This window comes from Charadrius vociferus, unplaced genomic scaffold (assembly GCF_000708025.1).
Source record: "Charadrius vociferus isolate BGI_N301 unplaced genomic scaffold, ASM70802v2 scaffold793, whole genome shotgun sequence".
Taxonomy (NCBI): domain Eukaryota; kingdom Metazoa; phylum Chordata; class Aves; order Charadriiformes; family Charadriidae; genus Charadrius; species Charadrius vociferus.
The window spans coordinates 933,561-944,222 of NW_009647833.1; the positions used below are offsets into that span (position 1 = coordinate 933,561).

Here is a 10,662-nt window from a genome sequence, read left to right on the forward strand (position 1 = left end):
ACCCCATCGCCGCCCCGGCTGCCGGCAGCGAGGTGCACGCGGTCAGCTCGCCCAGCCCCGGCTGAAGTTCACCCCACCGTGGTTACACATTGCTCACCCCGGTGGGGTGGTTTTAACAGAGCGCGGAGGAAGAGGGTTGTTTCACTCCCCTGGCAGAGCGGCAGCATGAAGCAGGCGAACCTCCCCGAGGAGAACGGCTTCAGCGAGGCAATGGCCGTGGGCCAGCAGGGTCTCACACCCAGCAGCTGCGGGAAGAAACGCCGCTGGCTTCGGCGCCTGGTCCCTGACAACTTCTGGGAGGACGCGAAGAAGCTGCTGGTGCTGGCGGGGCCACTGGTAAGGACCCCGGGAGGAGAGCGCTACCCCCTAGCACGGCCGCCCCTGCTCACCTCCATCTCTGAGCTTCGCCTCTCCTCTTCCCCACACTCAGATCCTGATCCAGCTGCTCATCTTCCTGATACACCTCGTCAGCTCCATATTCTGCGGCCACCTGGGCAAGGTCGAGCTGGCTTCCGTCACGCTGGCCATCGCTGTAAGCATTCCTGGGGGCTGCCCAGCTCCGGGCACCAGCTCCCACCTGCTGACAACTGGGATGGGATATGGACAAGGACAGAGATTTCAGACTCCCACTTTTCCTTTTAGCCCCTCTCCCTACCTAAAAGTCTTAAATGCTCACATTTGCTCTTTGTTTTTTTGTTGTGTTGTTTGTTTTTTTTTTAACTCCTGTTTCCAGGTTATAAATGTTACTGCCATCTCTGTAGGTTATGGTTTGGCTTCGGCATGTGACACCTTGATATCGCAGGTGGGTAAGAGATGCTGGCACTTGTCCTGGAGATGTGGGGTTTTCCAGCATCAGCTGATGCTGCCCAGGCACCGCGTGGAGCCCCGACTGCACCTGCGAGCTGGGGAAGCTTGTCCCCAAGCAGCAATCCCGTAACAGGCAGCTCCGTGCTCCCCTTGAAATAACAAACCCTTCCCGGGTGGTCTCCGGGGTGGTCAGGGCCGCTCCATGCTCCGCAGGGTCCCCGTCCCCCCCAGCACCGGCGTGCTGCCAGTGCAGCAGAGCTCCCCGTCCTCTCGCCTTGCAGACCTACGGCAGCAAGAACCTGCTGCGCGTGGGGGTGATCCTGCAGCGTGCCACCCTCATCCTCCTGCTCTGCTGCTTCCCCTGCTGCGCCATCCTCATCAACATCGAGCAGCTGCTCCTCCTCATCCGCCAGGACCCTGAGGTCTCCAGGTCGGGTGGCCCCGTGGCCCAGACACCACTGTCTCGTACCTCCCCAGCATGGTGGGACTAGAGGTGGGTGGCTTGGCCATTCCCCCTCGCTAACCATGCCCCTCGTGTCCCCCCAGGTTAACCCAGCGCTACGTGATGGCGTTTGTCCCTGCTCTCCCGGTGAGTCCCCGTGGGCACCCTGGATGCTGGCCACGCACAGGGACCGACCATCCTGCTCCTATTTTCCACCGCGGCAGCAGAGCCCCTGCTCAGCGCTGGCCTCATCTCACCCACCAATTTCCTTTTCAGGCAGTTTTTCTGTATAGCCTGGAGACAAAATACCTGCAGAACCAGGTAGGTCTACGGCCCTCACACCCACAGCGGCTCAGCCCTGGCTCGGGGCTCCCTTCAACCGTGCACCCAGGGTTTTCATGCTCGCTGTTCCCGGTGGCGAGGCAGCGTTTGTCCCCACCACTGCCCGGGTGCCCTGGAAGAGATCTGACCCTGGACATCACCCAATCCCACAGCCAGGTGAATCTACCTGCCTGACGGACCTCCCTTCATACTTCCCCACATCAGGGATTTACTTCCAACACATTCATTTTCCAAGCAGGCAACATTATCAGAAGTTTCTTTTTTGGCTGGGAAAGCTGCTGAGCGCGGGGCTGGCAGGGACCTTCGCATCTCTCACCCGAAGCTTTTGTGAAGGCGGCGCAGCCCCCCTCTCCTCCTCTTTGCAGATGATCATGTGGCCGTTGGTGCTGAGCGGGATCGTCGGCAACGTCGTCAACGTGGTCGCAAACTGCATCTTCCTCTACGTGCTCCATTTAGGCATCACGTGAGTAGCGCCCGCATCCCACGGAGGGCAAAACACAACACCTGGCAACGGCAAGGGACTTTTCAGGGACGTCAGCACCACCAGGCGCAGCCGAACATCCGGCGCTCGCGGGGGCACGGTGGGCCGTTACGCACTGGCACCCGAGGCCGGGGAGGTGCAAGCAGGATGCCGATGACCTTTCTCATTTCCTCTGCAGGGGCTCCGCCTGGGCCAACACCGTTGCTCAGTATTCACAAACCATTTTCTTGTTGCTGTATATTATCGGCAAGAAACTCCACGTGAAGACCTGGGGAGGTAAGAGAATCTCCCCAGCTCCCTCTGGGTCCTGCCTTACACAAGTATTCATGAATCTTCCACCACTTCCACCAAGTGAATTCTGTTAGTCCTGACAGTGAAATATTAACCTCGGCCCGGTACGCCCCGGGAATGTGGTGCTGCTTCGGTGGCAGCACGTCACGCGCGAGCCTTGGCAGAGCACCGTGCTGGGCAGTAAACATTAATTCTGGAGAAATGAAACTTTCTGCTGAGGCTTTGTAGGGTTCAGCCCCGAAGCCGGATGAGCACAGACGTAAGCACAAGGTTGTCCTCAGAGGCTCTGCTTCGGGAGGGATGAGCTGAGGGTTGCACCGCTCTGTGGCCCACAGGATGGCATCAGCAGAGCTCGTATGTGCACAGTGTGCTGCCGGAGGTCCTACGGAACTGAGGAGCATTGCCCTGGTGGCTCTGCAAACAGGAACAGCACCTCCAGCTGCCTCAGGTGCTCTCCAAGGAGGTAGTGGCCAGTCTGGTCATCCATCAGGTGATGTTTCTCCTCTCTGCAGGCTGGTCCAGCGAGTGCCTGCTGGAGTGGGACAGCTTCACCTCCCTGGCTGTCCCCAGCATGCTCATGATATGCATCGAGTGGTGGACCTACGAAATCGGGAGCTTCTTGATAGGTCAGCGGAGAGGGGGGAGCTGCAAGGAGGTGGACAGGGCGGGACCCAGAGCGGGGTCTGCAGCAGTTGCAGGGGCCGAGAGCAGCTCTCCACCGGGCACTCGCACCCAGCGCTGACCCTCCCCTCTCCCCCAGGCCTGCTGAGCGTCATAGAGCTCTCTGCCCAGTCCATCATCTACGAGGTGTCCGTTGTGGCTTTCATGGTAAGGGCCGGGGGTTATTATTTCAGAGCAGGGCTCCCTGGGGACACCCCTGGGACAGGCACCCTCCAAAAATCAGCTCCAGCAAATCTCGGTCTTCCCCCTCTACACTTAAGCCATCCCTGCTCCCGCCAATTCCTCCTGTGGAGGTGTTTTAAATTAAATCCTGAACTCCGTCCCCGCCTCTGCCGGGTGGTTATTCTGCTGTCACTGCGATGGTCCCGTTACCCAGAGGCACACGCGAACCTCAGCCCTGTGGTTACAGATCCCCCTGGGGCTCGGCACGGCCGCCAGCGTGCAGGTGGGGAACGCGCTGGGTGCCGGCGACGTCGAGACGGCCAAGAGATCCTCCTCCACCAGCCTGCTCTGCACAGGTCAGGCCACCGGCGTGCCAGGAAGCCTTCGCCCGGGCTGCGGCAGGGCCGCCAGCGTGCAGTTGGGGAACGCGCTGGGCGCCGGCGACGTCGAGACGGCCAAGAGATCCTCCTCCACCAGCCTGCTCTGCACAGGTCAGGCCACCGGCGTGCCAGGAAGCCTTCGCCCGGGCTTCTTCCAGGCGCAGCAGGACCAGGGAGTGTTTGCAGTCACCTGCCCGCGGGCGCACACCGGTGTCCCCTGCTCTCTCCCTTCTGCTGCTCCTGAGCTCCCCGTCATGGCCAGGCCAGGCTCAGCACTTTGCTCTGTTTTTCAGGGTTTTTTTGCATAGCTGTGGGGGTCATTTTAGTAGCCACGAAGGATGTGCTGGGATACATCTTCACCCCTGACAAGTGAGTGCCCCCGGCTCCCAGCCTTGGTTCGCAGAGGTCGGTTCCCAAAAGCGATCGTTGGCTCTTCTCTGTCCCCAGGGAGATTGTTGACTTGGTGGCCTGGGTCATGCCCGTCTACGTTGTCTTCCACTTGTTTGAAGCCATGTGTGTAAGTCCCTGGGGATGCTGCTGCTTTTGGTAGGGGACCTCGGTGCTGAGCGGCAGCATCGCACATGGATCTGTTGAGGGTCCCTCAGGCTGTGGGTGGGCACCGGCACATGCATCGGGACCCTGCAGAGCTCCTGGGTTCACCTCTTAGACCAAGGGCTCAAAGAGGTGCTGACCCACAGGAATAACCAGGCAGAGGCTGGTCATCACCAGGCTGGTTCACCAGCCCCCTGCAAGGCAGTGGCAGAACCCCGAATTTGGCCAAGGCGGAGCTCCTGGCCCTGTCCCCATCCCCTCTCCCTCTCCCCATCAGGGCGCCAGCAGCGGGGTGCTCAGAGGCATAGGCAAGCAGAAATTCGGTGCGATCCTCAACGCCGTGAGCTACTATGGTGTGGGCCTGCCCCTGGGCGCCGTGCTGCTCTTCGTGGCCAGGATCGGCGTCATAGGTACCGACCCCGGGGGGGCAGCTCTGCCCAGGTCCCCTGGCCGGGACGCTGCTCCCCCAGCTCCACCGATGGCTCACCATGACCCTCCCAACCTGGCTCTGCCCTCCTACCTGGCTGGGGACCAGGCACACTGGGGTGGACTGGGATGGCACCTGCAACTACTGAAAGCTTTTAATTTTACTGGGAAAAAGAACTGCTGCCAGGTCGGCTGGGCAGCCCCACAGCAGGCACCCATGGCCACCCCATCCCCGTGCCCCTCGGTGACATCCCCGTTCTTGGCTCACTGTCCCGAGATGCCTCTCGGTTGGGTTTGGTTCAGCCACGGTGCCCCGACTGACTCTGGCATGCCCTCTGCAGGCCTGTGGCTCAGCATGCTCGTCTGCGTCTCCATCCTCTGCACCTGCTTTATCGCCTACATCTCCCGCATGGACTGGAGGAAGGCGGCCGAGGAGGTAACCCTCGCACCCATGGCATCACACCCTGCCAGTGGGAAGGTCCCCGGCGGCTTGGCTGGGATCGCAGTGGGATAAGACAACATCGCAGGCTCGATCCCTCCTGTGCCTCCAGCAAAAACCAGTGCTCCCGTGTTTGGGACTGTGGCCACCTCCCTGTAATTTAGCTCCATCCCACTCATGCACTCGATGGCCTCAAGGTTTTCCTCTGTACCTTGTGCCACCCTTGGCTGGGGACATGAAGCACAAAGCAGACCGAGGCATCCTTGTGCCCCAACTGCTCCAGGGTTCCCACCAGCCAGCATCGCTTGGGCATTTTGGGCATCTTTCAGCTGTGTGGTGCCACTTCCAGCCGGACGAACCCTGCGAGAGGAGACACGTTGGCTTTTCTCGGTGGAGATTTCCCGCACCACGTGCTGCTGGCTAAGCCCATGGCATTCCCTCCCCCAGGCTCAGCGCCGCGCAGGAGTGACCCATCCACCGCCAGAGGAGCTGAACGCGGACCCTGAACCCTCCTGCAAGGCTCTTCCCTCTGGCGTGGGGCCAGTCCCACCGCCCCACGCGTACCCCCCTGCCGTGGCGGTGAGGGGGTGCATAGGTATGGCCAGGAGCTGGGCACCGCCTGAGGTGGTGGGTTTGGGTCCAGGAAGGGCCCTCAAGGATTCAGATAAGCCAGGAACAAGCTCACAAAATGGGAGTGAAACTGGTGGCGCCCCCAGTAACAATAATTACGAGGGTGGGCTCAGGAGGGTGGTGGAGGCTGGCGGGGGGACAACCTGGAGGGATGAGGCACCCTGGGCAGTTCTCATTTTGCAGACACCAGGTCCCACTGAAGTTCTACCAAGGACTGGAGATCTCCATGCTCTGGGCTGCTTGTAAAGTGCTTTCAGACCTCAGACAAAACCCTCCCAAGAAACCCCTCAATCCCCCCAAAAGCCCTCAGTGACCCTGCCCCGTTCTCCTTGCAGCGGGAGTGGATGCACAGAACGGCGTCGTGCTCACAGGCATCACCAGGATGGAGGGACCGACGTACCAGCTGGAGCCCCAGGCAGCCACTCCTGCCACGTCCCCTCCGGCCACCACCATGGCCACCAAGGAGCTGATCATCCGGCGTGGGCTGGCGGTGGCTGCAGCCATCGCAGTACTTGCGCTTGGCATCGTCATAAAGCTGATGACCAGCAAACACTGACTCGCACCGGGGACTGTGGGGACTTTGCTTTGGGGACAAAAGCCCCTCCTGATGGGTGGATGTACCAAGCACAGACCAGCCAGCAAGAGAACCCAGCACACGCCTGTCCCACGGGAGCCAAAGGGCCCCTGGCAGCATCTGCTCAGCCACCACTCGGGAACGGGCCCTGCGGCTGCTCCGACACCCAAAACGCCGCTCTGGGCTGCCCCATGCACACCGAGCGCGCGGGTTCCCCCCTCCTGCCCGCACTGCCGGCTATCACCCGCCGACCGGAGCCCAGCACAGCCCTGCTCACACTGCTGCTCTCTGACAAATGCCAAATAAAGAATAAACCCATCTGGGCTCGGGATGTCTCCTTTGGGTGGGGGCTGAGGGCAGGGCTCGGGCTGGAGCAGGGGAACATGCCACGCTGGGGGCTGCATCGAGATGGGGGCCTGTGGGTCTTGCCCTGGCCCCAGTTGGCCTTTACACAGAATCACAGACTGGTCAGGGTTGGAAGGGACCTCTGGAGATCATCCATCCAACCCCCATGCCCAAGCAGGGTCACCTACAGCAAGTCGCACAGGACGGCGTGCAACAGGCGGATGCTTACAGTAAAACAAAGGTTTTATTCAGCAAAGCAGCTTCCAGTTACAAGCTTGGAGGTAAAAGAGTTCCAGTAAATCAATAAAAAGTGGAAATTCAATTACACATGAGATGGCTGGCTGCTCAGCTGAGGCCAAGGACCTCCCCAGACCTGGGGCTGCGGTGGCAGTGATGCTGCTGTCGGCACACAGCCCCAGACACAGTGCACCAGCCGTGCAACGGTCCCTGGTGCTCCTCCAGTCCTCGGGGCAGAGCGTGGCCACAGCTCAGAAAGCATTTGCTGTCACCTCAGGTAGCTGTTGCCCACCTTGGATGGCTAAAGGTGGTTTCCCCTGCAGTGAGACATCACCCGTTCGGTCATGAGTCCTTCCGAGGATGGGATGCTGCAGGTTCTTAGAGGCCCTTTCCCTCTGCTCTGGGGACAACCAGCCTGGACCGTCCCCATCAGCAAGACATGCATTTCATTAGGCTTATTCCTGGTACGGGATACCTTTCTTGGGGATCACATGATGTGTTCCGTGGATAACAGGCTCAGTAACAACTGCCTGTGTTTTGATACCCTCGTGACAAACAATTTCCCCGTTCCCAAGAGCTTTTAGATGGGCTCCTGTTTGCAAAGCAGAGCAGGTGCTGCCTCCTTCCCTCTGCCGCCACTCACTGCTGAGGTCTGAATCGGTTCCTGTGTTTCAGCAGAAGTCAGAGCCTTCAGCTTAGGGCTTCTCTTCTTCAGGTGGGTTTCATTTGCTTCTACCTCTTCAGTGCATCGGCTGACTTGGAAGAATAGAAATTGCAGTAAGAAAAAGTTTGGCAGTAGGACTGCAGGGAGTGAGTGGCAGGTTACAGGTCCGGTGTGCTGCTTACTGCTGATCACCCCTCTCATCTGGAGGACACCATCTGGAGAGGCACAGAAACAAGGCTGAGGCCCACAGGGAGGGAGCAGAGCCTGAGGACATGGGGCAATGGAGGCTGAGACAGGGGTGGGCTCAGGGGACAGAGCTGGGAACACGCACTCATGCAGAGAGCAGAGTGAAGCTCACCTTTGCCACCACCGCTGCCACAATCCCCAGCAGGGCCGTGATGACCAGACCCACTCGGCCCTTCTTAAACTGCTTCAAGAGGAAGAACTTGGCCCAATCCACCTTCTTCTGGCTGCCAGGTGGGTACCGGAGTTTGTTCACAACCTCCATCTTCAGGTCCTTGATCAAGCAGGCGCGGCGGTGGGAGAAGGTCTCAAAGCTGTGCTTGCCGTGGTAGGCGCCCATCCCGCTGTTACCTAAGACACAACCCACCCAGGTGACACCATGCACAGCGACAGTTGCAATTCTTAAATTCTGTTTGGCAGCCCCCAGGACACAGGGGAAGCTTGGTTGTGGTGCTTCTCACACCTGGAGCAGCTGCTCTGCTCCCCAAGGGCAGAGAAGCAAAGAGCAGCTTTAATAACCACCCAGAAATAAGTGAGGACCTGCTCACTGCCTTGAACTGCACCTCAGGTGGGTTATGTGCACCCAAACTGGAAACGTTGATGGCACCAGCTCTCTCCTCCCCAGGGCCAGTCCTGCTTCTCCCACAAAATTTACACTGGGGTAGGGGACAGGAGGAACAAGTAGTGGGACATAAGGAGGACATTCAGCAACCTGCCATCAGAAACACCCAAGACCTCAGCCCTCTGCCCACAGCCAGGTTGTCTCTGCCACAAAACCACGAGCCTGACAGCGACCGTGGAAACTCTACCATCCACTTGGCCATGGGCAACTTCATCCCACACCCCCGCACAGGAGAATTGGAGCTGCGGACAGATGTGCCAGAGGGTTTTCCTCTCCCACTGACACCACCACTGCTCCAACCACTAATGAGACATTTTACAAAAAAACCCATTGGTGAAAGTAATGGGAAAATGCAGCTTAAAGTTCCTGAATTGCCAAACGGGTATGATGGCACCTGGGTTAGAGGTTGCTGCTGAGAGACTGAAACGAGGCGTATGGGATGGAGCAGGGACCTACCCACGCCGCCGAAGGGCAGATCCGGAACCAAAGCATGCATGAAGACATCGTTGGCTGTCACGCCGCCACTGGAGGTCTCCGATATCACCCGTCTGATCAGCTACCCAGATTGAGAGATGGCACAGAACAGAGGGAAATCAAGACAGGCCATGAACACCATGGCGTTTACCAGAGCAGGTGGGTGTCAAGGTGATGCTTGCATGTCCCTTTGTGGGGGGACGACGACAGGGTGTGCTTCATTCCTTGAGAGAGGATGGGTTTACATTACTTGAGCACAAGAAGGGCCCAGGTGGAACAGCCACGAAATGAAAAGGCTCCATCCCAGCGGGACAGGTCGGAGGCAGCGTTGCATGGGCCGGAGTCTGGTGCGCTCCTCAGCGCTCCTGCCCGAACTGCCTGGGGCTATTTTGTCAGTGCAAAGACCTGACCTAAATTCCTGAGCTGGCACAACAGAGCCCGCAGCAGGGGCAGGAGATGTACAAGGAAGCAGCATCCATGAGCGTGGGCCGGCCAGCCGAGGCGCACGGGGAGTTGTGCAAAGCCAGAGTCCTTCAGCAGAAGACTGGGAACCTCCAGCAGCTCAGGGGACACTTGTGGCCCCCATGAGGCAAACGCTCCCATTCACAAGCAAAGAGGAGCCAACACAGACCCTGCGGGAGCTGTGCATGGGACCGGCCACGTTCAGGATCGAACTGCGCAGAGTTGCCTCTGCTGGGGGAGCAGAGCCAGACCCACCTGCTTGTTGTTGGAGAAGACGTACAGGGCAAGGGGCTTCTCCCGACGATTGATGAACTCAATCGCTTCATCCACGCTCTTCACGGTCAGAATGGGGAGGACCGGACCAAAGATTTCCTCCTCCATCACCTTTGACTCCGGAGAAACATCGGTGAGGATAGTCGGTGCTGAGGCAAACAGGAGGGCAGGAAACAGCGTGAGCAGCACAGAAGACGGGGTCCATCACAGGACCTTGTCCTGGGCGCTGCCTGCGTTCAACACACACTAAGTGAGCAACAGACACACACAGCCCCCAGAAGGCAACCAGGACCACCCCACTTCCCAGCAGTGGTGCCAGAAGCACCTATGAAGCAGGAGGCCTCATCTGTCTGTCCCCCGTGAGCAATCTTCTGCCCTTCCAGCAGGCCCAGGATCCTCTTGAAGTGACGCTTGTTAATGATCCTTTCGTAATCCGGAGATGACTTCACGTCTTCGCCATAGAATTCCTGCCAAAGGGCACAGCAACACCAAAGCGCTCAACACACCTTCACAACAGCCACAGCTCCAGGGCTGCAGCCACAAAACTCGGACCTGGGCTGCAACGGGGACAACTCCCACGGCACGAGGAACTCCACGCTCACCTGCAGAGTTGCCTTGATGTTCTCCACCACTTTGCTCTGGATGGACGGGTCGCAGAGGATGTAGTCTGGGGCGATGCAGGTTTGCCCACAGTTCATGTACTTCCCCCATGTTATCCGCCTATGGGAGAAAGGGAGATGGTTTCTCCACGGCCAGTCCCTTCCAGACCCCACAGCCCGGTCCATCGTGCCTGAGTGACACTGGCAGTCCAGGCACAACAGCCCAGACATGTCCACCTGCCCCACAGGGTCCCTGCCCCTCTGATGAGCCCCCACCAAGAGCTTCAACAGCCTGACCTGCAGGCGACGGCCAGGTCACAGTCCTTGTCGATGTAGCAGGGGCTCTTCCCGCCCAGCTCCAGGGTGACGGGTGTCAGGTGCTTGGCAGCCGCTGCCATCACGATTTTGCCCACCGTGGAGTTGCCAGTATAAAGAATGTGATCAAATCTCTGGGTCAGCAGCTGCGTTGTCTCAGGTACTCCTCCAGTGACCACGGGATACAGCTCCTGTAGGGTAAACAAGAGCCTTACAGTTAC

The 10,662-nt window shown here is 59.2% G+C and overlaps 2 protein-coding genes across 2 annotated transcripts in view; one reads left to right on the forward strand and one right to left on the reverse strand.

Annotated features, from left to right (window-relative positions):
- The first annotated feature begins 165 nt into the window (after positions 1 to 165).
- Positions 166 to 6,189, forward strand: LOC104284373 (multidrug and toxin extrusion protein 1-like). Its single transcript, XM_009882699.1, has 17 exons — positions 166 to 336; positions 431 to 532; positions 734 to 802; positions 1,089 to 1,237; positions 1,354 to 1,396; positions 1,526 to 1,570; positions 1,957 to 2,054; positions 2,251 to 2,348; positions 2,876 to 2,989; positions 3,124 to 3,191; positions 3,454 to 3,562; positions 3,880 to 3,955; positions 4,034 to 4,103; positions 4,416 to 4,548; positions 4,906 to 5,000; positions 5,451 to 5,598; positions 5,969 to 6,189. Exons 1-17 carry the CDS (start codon positions 166 to 168, stop codon positions 6,187 to 6,189), a joined length of 1,809 nt encoding a protein of 602 aa, XP_009881001.1.
- Positions 6,190 to 7,784: 1,595 nt separating this feature from the next.
- Positions 7,785 to 10,662, reverse strand: part of LOC104284405 (fatty aldehyde dehydrogenase-like) — an 8,488-nt gene continuing 5,610 nt past the window's right edge. Inside the window, exons 4-9 of the mRNA XM_009882739.1 lie at positions 10,424 to 10,651; positions 10,130 to 10,247; positions 9,853 to 9,994; positions 9,510 to 9,676; positions 8,775 to 8,874; positions 7,785 to 8,047 (exon numbers count right to left, since the gene is read on the reverse strand). Coding sequence (XP_009881041.1) covers positions 7,785 to 8,047; positions 8,775 to 8,874; positions 9,510 to 9,676; positions 9,853 to 9,994; positions 10,130 to 10,247; positions 10,424 to 10,651 — 1,018 coding nt within the window. The remainder of the gene's footprint in view (positions 8,048 to 8,774; positions 8,875 to 9,509; positions 9,677 to 9,852; positions 9,995 to 10,129; positions 10,248 to 10,423; positions 10,652 to 10,662) is intronic.